The 14,545-nt window shown below is 47.2% G+C and overlaps 1 protein-coding gene and 1 long non-coding RNA gene across 2 annotated transcripts in view; both read right to left on the bottom strand.

The window, feature by feature from the left end:
* The window catches only part of LOC134484121 (phosphatidylinositol 4,5-bisphosphate 3-kinase catalytic subunit), a 40,069-nt gene extending 31,371 nt beyond the window's left edge, over positions 1 to 8,698 (bottom strand). The window contains 3 exon segments of the mRNA XM_087601258.1: positions 6,114 to 6,942; positions 7,743 to 7,874; positions 8,634 to 8,698. Of these exon segments, the coding sequence (XP_087457384.1) occupies positions 6,114 to 6,942; positions 7,743 to 7,874; positions 8,634 to 8,698 (1,026 nt within the window).
* The window catches only part of LOC147998178 (uncharacterized), a 234,853-nt gene that overhangs the window by 93,631 nt on the left and 126,677 nt on the right, over positions 1 to 14,545 (bottom strand). The window lies entirely within an intron of this gene.

The following is a 14,545-nucleotide window of genomic DNA, read 5'->3' as shown; positions in this document are numbered from 1 at the left end:
CTCAGTCTTTCCCCTCTGGTAGGTGGAGTCCTTCCATGTTGATAATGGACTAAACCTCTGAACTGCAATGCATGTATAATTAAATGCTTCTGATTATGACAGTCACTATGGACATGGCAACTCTTCAAATAATATAAAACCCAAAGTAAGAAAAGTGCTATGGTTTGACCATGTTTTTTCCCACTAAACACAGACTGCAGCTTCATTTGGTGGTGTATGCCTTTGATCTCAGCACTCCAGTGGCATAGGCAAAAGCAGTTTCCTGAGAATTCAAGAGCAGCCTGGTCTATGTAGGGAGTCCCATAACTGCCAGATCCACTTAATAGAGAGCACGTCTCAAAACAAAACAAATGAAGGCAAACTTAAAAGCACTTGACATTGAAAACCTAGAATAGACCAGCATGGGAATATGCGGCTTAATGGAAGGGAGTACTTAGTTGAAGTGAAAATTTCTCGTTGAACAAATCTGTTGTGCCACATGATGTTCTTCTGGAAGCTGTCTTGGGAGCAGGCTTGTGATGTCTTGCTTAAAACAGACACTTGAGAGGGTGCTTGATATTTAGAAAGAATATAAATGGAACCCCACAAACAATGAGAGGATATTCTTCTATTTCTATGCACTTCAAAGCTTCTCTGGTCTTCACTTAGTAGAGAGAAACATACCTGAGAATTTCTTGTATTCTTCCTGCTGATTCTCCATTCTTCCAGGGACTCTTGCCAGTTGGGAGGACCCTGGCTGTTGCTGCTGATCATACTGCCTCTACTGATTCCAATTTGGTGTTTGCTGTTGAACTGGACTGGTAGTATCCTGACAACAAAGAGTGGAATCACCCCCAAGGAAGTTCTTCTAAACAGGTCCATAACACCATTTTCCTATTTGTCTTCTCCCCCACTTTTTCTGGTCTGTGGGTTAGAAGGGAGATTGAATTGTTTGAGACCCCTAAATAAAAATGTGTTTTGAAAAATATCTAAGCATACACTTAGGTGATGAGAGCCCTGGCCTAGTGAATAGATGTATAGAATCATAAAAAGAATGGACATGATCCTAAAGTAGGGAGTAGAGTATGATGACCACAGTCAAGGTCCATCATTCTCCTAAAAACCAGATGGGTATGATGGTCCCAATGTAATACCTGCATGCTGGAGACAGAGACAGAACATCCCTCGGGGCAGGCCTTGATAGCCCTGAATTCAGAGAGAACATGACTCAGTAAATAACAAGCATTGCTATGAAGAAAGACTTCTAGTGCCGACCTCTGGCTATGTACTAGTACCACACACACAAAGAGAAACAAAGCAAAACAAAATAGTTTTTTTTTAGTACATTTGGCTCTGAGTCCAGGTAAGGACACAATTCATTTCCACTTGCTGTCCTTCCTGCTTTCTGACATTTGAGGGCATGCCAGTAAGTCCCTCACAAGACCCAAGAGCACACCTCCCCGATGTTGATGTTCCTGGTCTCCAGAATTGTGAGAAATTGGCAGGGTTTCTCCATATCCACATGCATTTGTACTCTGTCTCATAGAAAGGAATGTGCACGCTCATGCTGTTAAGAGCTTAATATGGATCCATGGTGAATGGTTTGTTTCTTCTGAATTAACCCTATCAGCATGCCAGCCACTGCTGTCCATGGAATAGTACAAGGTAGATTCCAGAAGTAACTAACCAGACTCAGTACACTGTGTGAGATGTCTGTGTATGTTATTACATGAGGAGCCGACGGGGGAAGACCAGGATTCTGATGAAGGATCATCCTTAAAACACCGAGTAAAGGACAGAGAAAGTACAGCTCTTGAGCACATCAGAGAAGGCTAGTGTAACTTTCTTGGTGAAGGCATGAAGTGTCATGGTAAGTCCATCTCTGAAACACCACACAGCATCATTGCTGTGAGTAATGACAGGAAATGGGCCCCATTCCTTTCTACTGTCTCCCCTCCTTATATTATCTACCTGCTGAGGGAACCCTCTGACATGACTATGGTGATTTTTTTCCTCTTCTTTTCTTAAATTTTTGTTTGAGACAGGGTCTTACTCTTTAGCCCAGGCTATCCACAAACTCATGTCCACCCTCCTGCTTCATCTTTGTGTGTATTTGGATTACAGTGGTGCACCAGCATATCTAGTAATTCTGTGCTTCTTAATAACAAACTAATTTCTCTGGAAAAGGTGGTAATACTCTCAGGATTATATAAAAGCACAGGGCAGATCTGGGTTACGTGTAAGGTTGTCTATTGTCAGAGACAGTATCCTGAACTCCCATAAGTATGGCCCTCTCAAAAAGGTAATCACAAATATACTTAATCTCTGGTTTCCTTCACACCATCTGGACTGGGGGCCTTCCTAAGGTTCCCACAGTGCCCTATATTTCCACTTCCTTAGTCCGAAGCCCATGCTACTGTTGAGTGATGGTTATCTATAAGTGCCATTCACTAGCCTGGGATTGAAATGAGTGGTCAGTGAGTTTCTCTGTTTCACCAGTTACAGACCCTTACTTAAGAAATATGGAGAATTCAAATTCAGGGCCCTTTTATAAATATATCAGTATTTCAGGCTTGCAGAATTGGGGTGGTTTCAATAGGTGTGGCACCTATAGACTCATGAGTTCGAATGCTTGGCCCAGGGGTAGCACTATTAGGAGGTGTGGCCTTGTTGGAGGAAGTGTGTCACTGTGGCAGTAATCTTTGAGGTCTTCAGTGCCCAGGAGCTGCTCAGTGTAGAAGACAATCACCTCCTTGCTGCCGCCTTGCTGCCGCCTTGCTGCCTTGCTGCCTTGCTGCCTTGCTGCCTTGCTGCCTTGCTGCCTTGCTGCCTTGCTGCCTTGCTGCCTTGCTACCTTGCTGCCTTGCTGCCTTGCTGCCTTGCTGCCTGTGGATTAAGATGTAGAAGTTTCAGCTCCTCCAGCACCATATCAGCTCAGACACTGTCAGGCTTTCATGATGATATTGGACTGAACTTCTGACACTGTAAGTCAGCCAAAATTAAATGCTGTCCTTTACAAGAGTTGTCTTGGTCATGGTGTGTCTTCACAGCAATGAAACTCTAAGACAAGAAGCCATATTTTCCCACATTGCAATGTAGTAGACCGAAATACTGAGAGCCTGGATAATGTCCCAGAGATCACACCACCAAAACAGATGGAATTCCAGCCTGGGTATTCCTCAGTCCAGATGGCCTGTGCCTTAGTGGTTGAGCAATACCTCCCGAGATTCTCTGCCTCCTCAGAAGTCTGAATCAGGAAATAATCTTGAGGCAGAGAGTTCAAATGAGGAAGGTCTGGAGGTGAGGCTGTGTGCCCAAATCATGGAACTGATGTGGCCAATACTTCTTATCCTTTATTTAGTCCATGCTGCATTCTCAGTCCCTGATGTGCAGCCAAACCAACCTTGCCCATCCATGCATTCTGAACAAACAGGGCCAGGTGCCTGCTCTCCTTGGGTCAGACCCAGTGTGGATGAGGAGAAAATAAATAGGCAAAGAAGCAAATGCTTGTGTGTGGAGGTGATGAATACCACACACAATGCCTTTTGTTTGTTTTGAAATTTAAAATGGTAAATGTTGCCTTTCCCACCTTTCCTTCTGGTAGATGCTCAGGAAGTGAACTTATGTCAGCTGAGAGGAACAGAATTCATTTAGTCATTTTGGTTAAATAATATTAGGACATGTTGCCAAGAATGGCAAAATCTTCCATCTGTAAAAGGCAATGTGAGCTGAAGTGTGGCTGCCTAGCAAATACTAGGGCAGCAGGAAAGGAACCCAAATTCCAGCCATGCAATAGCACACAGATAGGTAAGATTGTCCAGGCCCTGGCTCACAGTGCTTCTCCATTTATGGTGCCTACAGGACGATCCTATGGTACAAGACTAGAATTAAAGAAATAACTCTTCTAAGCAGTGTCCCCAGATAAAAACATCAGCTCAATAAACTACCAGCATGCCCAATTATGTACATGCAAGAAATCATATGAATAGGACAATGAAACATAACTATTACCTTTGGGAGATTTTGCATATAGCCATAAAAGACACACACTTGATGGGTGGTGGCGGCACATGCCTTTATAGTACTAAGATTTGGGAGACAGAGGCAAGCATATCTCCAAGTTGGAGGTCAGCCTGGTCTATAGAGCAAGTCCTGGCACAGCCAGTACTACACAGAAAAACTATGTCTTGAGAAAAAAGGGGAGAAGCAGACATGAGATATGGAACTACATGAGGAATTGAAAAGGAAGGTGTCAGAGCCTCCTGGGTCCCCTGCAATGTTTCACCCCCCCCTTGTCAGATCCTTCTGGGTCTCTTGCAGGGTTTGACCCCTGCTGAGCCCTGCTGATGCATGTGGAAGCCTTTTGTTCCTAACAAAGGAGCAGTCTGGCCTGGTACAGTCATACCTGGGCCACACCTTGGCTGTGGTCAATTCATTCCTGGCCTTTTGTCTTCTCGGCCTTTGTCCTTGAGATTTAGGCTGGTCTTCCCGGATTTCTCCCTAGTTAATTCAGGTCACCGAAGTCATGAGCCATGGTTTCCCACTGTGCTTCCCAGATATTTTCTACCTGGTGAACTTGGGTATATAAGTGGTGAATAAAGCTACAGGAGCTTCTTCCGCTTCTGGCTTGACACAAATAACCTGTGTGTGTGTGTGTGTGTGTGTGTGTGTGTGTGTGTGTGTGTTTATTTAATCCCGCAGGCTTTTGCCCGATTCTCTGTACCATGTCAGTGCAGGCATGGGGCACCGACAAATGGAGGTCCCACCGAGATTTGAACTTTGAATCCAGTTATCCGAGATCGGGAAAGACAAGGTCTCCTGATGGGACGTCTCGGGAAGCTGGTGCAGAAGCAGGGACGTATTGGGGTAAGATGGGCTAGAAAAGGCCTCGATGATTTGGGCTAGCGTGAGTAAAACGTGTAATAAAAAAGGAACAAGGTAATGGTAAAGTGTTTTTGTGTTTGCGTTCTTTTAGAGTTTTGTTTTAGTCTTTGGACCCTGACTATGAAAAGCTCTCAGGGAGAACTTTCCCTCGGGATGGAGACCCTCTAACTCCAAAGACCAGACCGAGACACCACAGGATGTAATCAGCAAGAGGATTTGGTTTATTGTCGGGATACACAGGCACAGGCACCTGTGGGCGCTACAGTCACTCGGGGGACTGGCGCGCCCACGGAACCAAGGATGGGCTTTTTTATAGGATTTTGGGGAGCAGAAGCAAGCATACAGAAGCAGATGCATGGTTACAGGGATATCATTGGTGGATTCTAATGTTTCTTAGCTACCTTCTTGAAACATAACGGCTGACTCGGCCCCCAAAGGGTTTAGCCCGGGGGCAAGTTTTCTAGCTACCTTCCTGAAACATAACAACTGACTCGGCCCCCCAAGAGTTTAGCCCGGGGGCAAGTTTCCTAGCTACCTTCTTGAAACATAACAACTGACTCGGCCCCCCACCAGGGTGTGGGACCTCTCCCGGGGCTTTTTCTTATTGTCAGGTGCTCAACCCCAGTCATCCTGTTGCCAGGCCTTCAACCAAACATCTCCTGTTTGGCAGCCGCTGTATACTCAGTGATCTAACCTTTTCCTGAACCAGTCATCTTAAGTACAGCCTTGCAAAATGGCGTTACTGCTGCTAAGCTGGGGTCTTTCATTCCCCCATTTTTTTGCTAACTTTGAGTGAAATCTTTCACTCAACTTGGTCAAGAAATTTCTGTCTCTTGTTGTCTCAGCCTATGGTACTGCTGCGTCAGTACGAGGGTCTGAATGACTGAAAGTCTATCCCTCATGAACTGTATCAGCCTATTAAGGATGCAGGGTCCAAAAAGAAGAATTAGGAGAAGAATAAGTAGGGGTCCCATCAGGGTAGACAGGAGGGTAGCAAACCAAGGGGATCGGTTAAACCACCCCTCGAACCATCTCTGTTGGGAATCAAACAGTTTTTGTCTTTGGGCCAGGCGTTCTCGAAGCTTAGCCATATTATCTCTTACTATTTTAGTATGGTCTGCATAGAAACAGCACTCTTCTTTTAGAGCAGCACATAATCTACCCTCGCGGAGGAACAACATATCTAGCCCTCGTCTATTTTGGAGGACCACTTCAGACAACGATGTTAAGGACTTTTTTAATGTACTCACAGACTCTTCTATAGCTTTAAGATCTGTATTTATGGCTGCTTGTAACTGACGGAAATGGCCAGTTTCAATGAGTGTAGTGGTCCCGGTCCCTATACCCGCGGCCACTCCCCCCAAGGTGATTCCTCCTAGGAGTAAAGCTAAAGTCAGGGTGGCAGGCTCTCGTCGAAAACGAGTCTGTTTCTCAAAAAACGAGTATATATACTCGGATTCATGGTAGGTGACTTTGGGCCAAATTTCTACTAATATACAATAGTCAGAGGATTGGTTGAGGACTGTGGCTGAGATACAGGGTGTTAGTCCGGTATTGCAGGCCCAGTATGTGCCTTTTGGGGCTGCCAGGAAGTAGTTCCCGATGGGAATCTTCTGAGTGGTGTTGTAGAGGGTCTGGTGTGTGGGGGGTACATTCCCCAAGCAGAGCCCTCGTCCCGAGACCTCGGGCAGAGTTAGTCTGTGGCTGGGGGTATTGGCACAACTGTCTGGGGCAGCAGTCAGGTTGGTGTAATTTCTAATGACTGTTACCCCTTCATAATAGGGCGGACCGGAAACGAGACACAACCAGCACTCCTGAGTCCTAAAAGGGTCTGAATAGTTGAGAGCCAGATATGCACCAGCCACCAAATTGAATAATCGATCCCCGGTGCCTGGCGATGGGGAGATCAAAATGGTGGAGCCCCCCGTTGTGGAGAAGGGGCTTGTGGGAGTACTACCAGGGGCCTGGGTGACCTTAGGCAATGACGGGGGTTGGGCTTGTGCCGGGAGCGAGGGAGGCTTCTGATCTGGTAGAACTGGGTTGGGTCCAATGGGTCGAGTGGCCAGGGGAGAGACTTGTCTATTTAGAGAGAACAGACCCACCGGATCGGTCCCTGTGACGTATAAGCGCAGGCCCCAAGATTTGGGCCCGTCCCAGGTCGCTCTTCTACCTGAGTCGGTGAAGTGGAGGACGAGGGGATTGTATTTCGCGTCCCGTTTACACAAGGTGTAAGGAGGCCGACCGTCTCGTTTCAGAGTTATCAGGTCCCAAGATGAGGATGGCTTCCAATACGCATCCCCAGTAGTCTCACATCCCCACTGGGCACAGTATCCACTCTCCGGCCCTCCGCACTGCCGGCTCACTCTGTGTCCAGGGCAAACGTAGATCTCTTTGTTGTGGGAAGCCGGACCGCAACCATAGTAGGTGGTTGAGGGATGTCAATTATGGGTAGTGCCAGGCTCCCACTTGTAGTCTATCACATCACAAAGGTCAAAGTATAAGGGAGGGAAGGCATCGGCCAGTGTCCCCCTTACGGAGGTAGCATTAGCCAGCCTTCCTGTCATGAGATTAGTGACTATCCAGGTAATGTTATAAATGTGGTGGGGGCTTATTCCCCCACTGACTCTAGGCCACAAAAGGACTAGGAGGAGCCACGTAGGAGTTTTAACTTTAAGGGGTTTGGAGTGCGCTGAACTCTCCATGTCTGGGGTGTAGTGTTGTGATTAGTCAATTCCTCAGACCGGACTGCCTTGACGTGTGATGTGTGGATCCAAGCCGCGACTCCGTCTACCTTTAGGGCGGTCGGGGTAGTCAGGAGGACGGTGTAGGGTCCTTTCCACCGTGGCTCGAGATTCTTGGTCTGGTGTCTGTGCACCCACACGGTGTCTCCAATCTGGAACGGGTGTGGCACCACCGGATGCTCAAGCTCGTCCTGGTAAGCAGCGGCCAAAGGTCTCCAGACGTCTTTCTGCACAATCTGTAGGGCCTGTAAATGGGCCCTCAGAGAAGGGCTGTCAGTGAAATCAGCAATGTTTGAATCAAAGAAATGGACAAATGGGGGTGGTGCTCCATATATTATTTCAAAAGGAGTTAGACCATGGGGGCCCGGGGTATTCCGGGCCCGATAGAGAACTAGGGGAAGGAGGGTCACCCAATCCTTTGAGCCAGTTGTAAGCGTAAGTTTGGATAAAGTCTCCTTAATTGTTCTATTTATGTGTTCTACCTGACCTGAACTCTGGGGTCTATAGGCACAATGTAATTTCCAATCAATCCCCAGCAATTTGGCCACCAACTGACTTACGTGGGAGACGAAAGCGGGCCCGTTGTCCGACCCCAACGCTTGAGGCATGCCATACCTGGGAAAGATTTCCTCGAGGAGCTTCTTGGTGACCATTTTTGTAGTCTCGTGCTTTGTGGGGAAGGCTTCGACCCATCCTGAGAAGGTGTCTACAAACACTAGGAGATACTTGTATCCATATATACCTGGTTTAATTTCAGTAAAATCAATTTCCCAATGGATGCCGGGACGGTGTCCCCTAGGACGAACTCCTTGTCCAATCATGGTCTTTCCCGGGTTAACCTGAGCGCACACTTTGCAACTCTCAGTCACCTTTTGTATCGCTTTGTCCCGATTTAAAAACCACAGATTTATCTCTTCCCGATCTAGTAAGGTTTTTATCTTCTTTTGTCATCTTGAGCGCCTGAGTCAAGGCGATGAGTTCAGCCCGTTGTGTGGAGGTACCAGCAGGCAGGGCTTTTGCCCAAATTACTTTGTCTTCCGTAGTGACCGCAGCTCCAGCCTTTCGCTCTCCCTCTGCCAAGAAGCTGCTGCCATCTGTGTACCATGTGTGGTCAGCATTCTGAAGAGGCTGGTCCGATAGGTCCGGCCTGGTTCCATGTACTTCTGTGAGGATTTGTAGGCAGTCATGCTGTTCTGCCTCCTCTGGTAGGGGAAGCAAGGTGGCAGGATTGAGGGCAACTACGGGCCCAAACTGAACCCGTTCTGCATCCAGTAACAAGGCTTGGTGTGAGAATTAGAGAGCCAGCGGTCTGGGGGCTGCTTTACCAAGGCCTCCACTGTGTGGGGTGCTAGGATGGTGAGTGGCTGTCCCAAAGTCAATTTTCTAGCATCCTTGATCAGGACAGCAATAGCAGCCACCATCTTTAGGCACGGTGGCCAGCCGGAGGCCACAGGGTCCAATTTCTTAGACAGGTAGGCCACAGGGCGTTTTCAGGGTCCCAACCTTTGTGTTAGGACCCCTTTAGCATACCCCTGTTTTTCATCGATGAACAGTTACTGAGCAAATTGTAAGGGTTTGGAACAGTCAGATGAATATCTTCTATCCTCTTGTTGACCTTTCTCAAGTCTTGTACTGGCCTATAATCTCCAGTGCCGGGTTTCTTAACAGGCAGAAGAGGCGTATTCCAAGGCGACCGGCAGGGGATTAGGATGCCTTGATCTAGAAGCCTCGTAATGTGAGGCCTTATACCTTGATAAGCTTTATGTGACAGGGGGTATTGTTTTATGGAGACTGGAGTTGTAATTAAGGGGGGCTGTTGGAGCGCCAACCCCATCCCACCAGTCTCTGCCCAAGCCAGTGTCCTGTCCCGGTTCATAGGGTTAGAACTTGAAGGGGAGTTCCGTGGGGGCCAGTTATTTGGGCCCCTCTTTCTTCAAAATGAATTTGTGCTTTTAGTTTGGTGAGCAGGTCACGGCCCAGCAGAGGGTACGGGCAGTCCAGAACATGTAAGAAGGAATGGGTCACCTTACCGGTAGCCAGCTGAACCCGGCGGTCCGTAGTCCATCGGTATTGTTTCTCACCAGTAGCTCTTTGTACCCAGGCCGTCCGGTCGCTGAGTTGTCCTGAAGCTTGGGTGAGGACTGAATGTTGGGCTCCTGTGTCTATCAGGAAAGCAACCGGCTGCCCCCAACTTTAAGCGTTACCCTGGGCTCAGGGGTGGGGCTCCTGGCCCTGACCTCCCTAATCTTTATCTAGAGCCAAGAGGGAGGTTTGTGGTCGAGGCTTTCGGGGTCCGCCAGGCTTCTTGGGGCACTCTCTGGCCCAGTGTCCTTTTTCTTTGTAATAGGCACATTGATCTTTATCCAGCTTTAGCCCCTTTTGAGCTCCCCCCTATCTCCCTTCTTTTTTTGGCCCTGTACTACGGCGGCCAAGATTCGACTCAATTCTTTTTCTTATTAAAAATCTTTTTAGCTTCTTTAAGTAAATCCTGTAATGTATAGCCCTGCAAATTTTCTAACCTCTGTAACTTAGTCCTGATATCTGGAGCAGCCTGCCAGATGAAGGACATAGAGACACTCGTCATTTGTCCTGGGTCATCTGGGTCATAGGGAGTGTACATACGGTAGGCCTCCTTAAGTCTCTCTAGAAAGGCGGAGGGAGTTTCCCCTGCTTCCTGTAATACCTGTTTTACCTGAGCCAAATTAGTAGGGCGTCGTGTAGCCCCTCGGAGACCCGCTAGAAGCAACTGGCGATAAAGGCGTAGGTGTCCCTTACCTTCGGCTGTATTAAAATCTCAGTTTGGTCTCTTAAGTGGGAATGCAGCATCAATTTCCTCAGGCAGCTGGGTGGGACGCCCATCATCTCCCAGAACATGCTTTCTGGCCTCTAGGAACACTCTTTGTTTTTTTTTTTTTTTTCTTGAGGTTAAGAGGGCCTGTAAGAGCTGTTGGCAGTCATCCCAAGTAGGCTGGTGGGTAAGTAAAACAGATTCTATTAGGTCGGTGAGTGCCACCGGATCTTTGGAGAAAGAAGGGTTGTGTTGTTTCCAATTGTAAATGTCAGCTGCTGAAAACGGCCAGTATTGGGTCTGGCCACCGGTTCCCTGTCTAGGTGGGAAAGCCTGGGAGGTTGAAATCTGGCATCACCTCTCGCTTATTGTGCAATCTCCCTGCGACAGGGGAGAAACCCTTATCAGACTGTGGCCCGGCAACTGATCTGGCCGGCGGCTCTGCCTCCTCCGTTTTAGCCGGGCCTGTCAGAGAGAAGATCTATGAGAGGGGAGTTTGGGTCTGCCGGGAGGACAGGTTTCTTAGAAGGCTCTGATTTCACAAAGGTAGAGAGAGGAAGACGTGGCCGGCGGACCGGGCGGGGCCGAGGGGACAGGCTGGGGGTTGAGGGGAGGCCAATTCGGGTCCACGAAGGGTTCCGCCCGGGGGGGGTGGTTAAGGCGAGACTCTCTCAAGTGATAATATAAGAAACCTGGTCAGGATGTCCGTGGACGACCCGATCTTTAACCTGTAAAATAATGATCTTATTAAATGTGCCATTCACTGGCCATCCCGCTCCGAAAGTGGGCCACTCGGATGTGCAGAGAGTCTGCCATTTTCCTTTTTTTTTTTTTTTAACCTCGACGGACTGGTTGTGTGCCCGGTCGTGGACGTCTTTTTAATGATCAAGAGTGAGACTTAGGGGCGTTGTTAGGGACTGTCCCATGTTAGTTCTAAGGAAGATTAGAACACAGAGAAAACAAACAACACCAACAGTCAAACAAACAACAGACAGGCGTGCTGCACGGCTTTGGTACCAAACTGAAAGCAAAAAGTCAGATGGAGGTGGCAAAGGTCCGGGGCCCTCTGAAAGCCAAAAATACAGACAGAGGTGCCGTTAGTCCGGATCTTTCTCCTCTCCCAGATTGGGCCCCGAAAAGTCGGGCCCCTAACACCCTTGGAACGTCTTCCAGGGCTGCGGGGCAAGAAGTCCGAGCTCGTCAGCTCCTTCTTCGTCCCGCCCAAATTCCAAACAACCTGGCTGAGCGCTCACAGAACAGACCTGGCTGAGCGCTCACAGAACAGACCCGGCTGAGCGCTCACAGAACCTGGCTGAGCGCTCACAGAACAGACCTGGCTGAGCGCTCACAGAACAGACCTGGCTGAGCGCTCACAGAACAGACCTGGCTGAGCGCTCACAGAACAGACAGAATAAGGCAGAACGAGACAAAATCAGACAGACAGACAGACGCCGGCCGGCTTACCTCCCAGTGGGTGGTCGGTGGTCCCTGGGTGGAGGATCTCCTTTCCCGGCCAATGCACCAAATGAAAAGCTCTCAGGGAGAACTTTCCCTCGGGATGGAGACCCTCTAACTCCAAAGACCAGACCGAGACACCACAGGATGCAATCAGCAAGAGGATTTGGTTTATTGTCGGGATACACAGGCACAGGCACCTGCGGGCGCTACAGTCACTCGGGGGACTGGCGCGCCCACGGAACCAAGGATGGGCTTTTTTATAGGATTTTGGGGAGCAGAAGCAAGCATACAGAAGCAGATGCATGGTTACAGGGATATCATTGGTGGATTCTAATGTTTCCTAGCTACCTTCCTGAAACATAACGGCTGACTCGGCCCCCAAAGGGTTTAGCCCGGGGGCAAGTTTCCTAGCTACCTTCCTGAAACATAACGGCTGACTCGGCCCCCCAAGAGTTTAGCCCGGGGGCAAGTTTCCTAGCTACCTTCTTGAAACATAACAACTGACTCGGCCCCCCAAGAGTTTAGCCTGGGGGCAAGTTTCCAAGCTACCTTCTTGAAACATAACAACTGACTCGGCCCCCCAAGAGTTTAGCCTGGGGGCAAGTTTTTAAGCTACCTTCTTGAAACATAACAACTGACTCGGCCCCCCACCAGGGTGTGGGACCTCTCCCGGGGCTTTTTCTTATTGTCAGGTGCTCAACCCCAGTCATCCTGTTGCCAGGCCTTCAACCAAACATCTCCTGTTTGGCAGCCGCTGTATACTCAGTGTTCTAACCTTTTCCTGAACCAGTCATCTTAAGTACAGCCTTGCAAAATGGCGTTACTGCTGCTAAGCTGGGGTCTTTCAACTAGAGATAGTTTACGCCCTAGATATGAGAGAGAATGAATGGGTTTAAGAGAAACAGTCCTCCCGGACTCTCCGCAGATGGTGTGGAACTTTTTCAGAGCTCTCCTAGGAACAGAAGGAAGTCAGGAGACATCCTGCCTCTCTGCTGGCTCCTATTGGAGAAATGCTTATTTCTGGTTCTGGGTTCCATAGGTAGGATATCTGGGTCCCTTCGGTGGGACACCATCTAGTTTTTTCCCTCTATGTCTATTGTCTGTCCTTGGTGCACCAAGCTGTCCATGTCTGTCAGTTTATGTCTGTGGTTTTTGTTTCTCTTGCTTAAATGTTTTATGTTTCATGTTCAAAAGAAAAAATGGTAAAAACTTTATCTGTTGGTTGTTCATGCCTTGATTTGGTTTTATCTCATTTCAAAATAGAAACAAATGAATAAAAAGCAGTTTCAATCGGCCTTTGGAGCACTGCACCTGTAGCTAGGAGCCTAGGTCAGCTGGAGAAGCTGCCCGGGGATGAGCGTCTGCATGAGCTGATTATTAGACTTAGCAGGTGACAAGGTGCTTCTCTTAAAATCACAGCTAGAAAAGTAAAAATGGTGCTTGGTCTAATATTAAAGATATGTGAAGCCACTTCAATTTTGTTTCTGATTGGTTTTAAATGTATCAATATGCTCTACATGCCTTGGTCATGGATTAAGTTATTAGATATGGTTTTAAAAAAATGTAACATTGGTAACAGAAAGTTGGCATAAAACTGGTAATTTGGACGGAGTCATTCTAGACAACATGCGGCATGAGCCAACCTAGGGAAACAGGTCTAAATTGAGATAATATTTTTATGGAACTCTTATCTTAGAAACCAGGCTTCTAAAAGATTTTAGGGCAATGTCTCTTTGTTGAGGTATTGGAGACTGTACCATCGTGCGTTCATACATAAGAATTGGCAGTCAAACCTTGTAGCATGAAGGACAGACTCGGTGTTTTGGAGACTAGATTGTTTGTTGGAGGTTGGATTTTGGAGACTAGATTGTTTGTTGGAGGTTGAGTTTTGCTTTCCAAAGTTGTGGTTTGCCCTGAAGTTATCTGTATTTTGATGCTAATTGTACTGCCCCAAGGACAGCTGCCTAGTCACGTACTCAGAACTCAGGAGACTTCCCAAAGTTGTGGTTGTGCTCTGGTGTTACAAGGAGAACTTAAGGATTGTGATTAAAGATTGCCATTGTTACATTGACTAACTCAAACTTATTTGTTATTAAGAAAAAAATCAAACAGGTAGAGATTGTTACAGGATTTATGAAGGATTGATGAGGTTTTGGAACTTGTGAGAGCATTACAGCCTGTTTGCTTACTCCAACTCCCATTTCAAGATAGATTTAGAGGATTGTTTTTATGCAATTTGTTTATGTCCTGGTGATTGCGAGGAGTTTTCATTTCGTGTGTTTGCTTATAATTTTACAGAGCCCATGAAGTGATATCATTAAAAATTTTACAAAAGAATGGCTAATAGCCTTATATTATGTAATTTTGTCACTTCTTCAATGTAAGAAGTTAGAACTTTGAATCTTTCAGTGTATATGGAAATTTTTAATACAAACCTTTGCTCTCAAAATGAGCTTTAATATTTGGGGAGTAACTGTTGCTCCAGAAAAGATTCAGTATTCCTTTTTAATACTTGAAACTAATTTTAAGCTTCTACGGATATGCTAGTTGGCTAAGTACCTCACCTTACCAGAGGACTTAAGCCTTTGTTTGTTATGCTCATTGGAGATAAGGCTTCAGTTGTGTTAATACAGAATTGTAGGCTAGAGTCATGGAAGTATTTTAAAAAGAAACCTAGTGAAACATACCTTATTCC

Source organism: Rattus norvegicus, chromosome X (assembly GCF_021556685.1).
Source record: "Rattus norvegicus strain SHRSP/BbbUtx chromosome X, alternate assembly SHRSP_T2T, whole genome shotgun sequence".
Classification (NCBI taxonomy): domain Eukaryota; kingdom Metazoa; phylum Chordata; class Mammalia; order Rodentia; family Muridae; genus Rattus; species Rattus norvegicus.
This window is presented reverse-complemented; position numbering and strand designations above follow the sequence as displayed.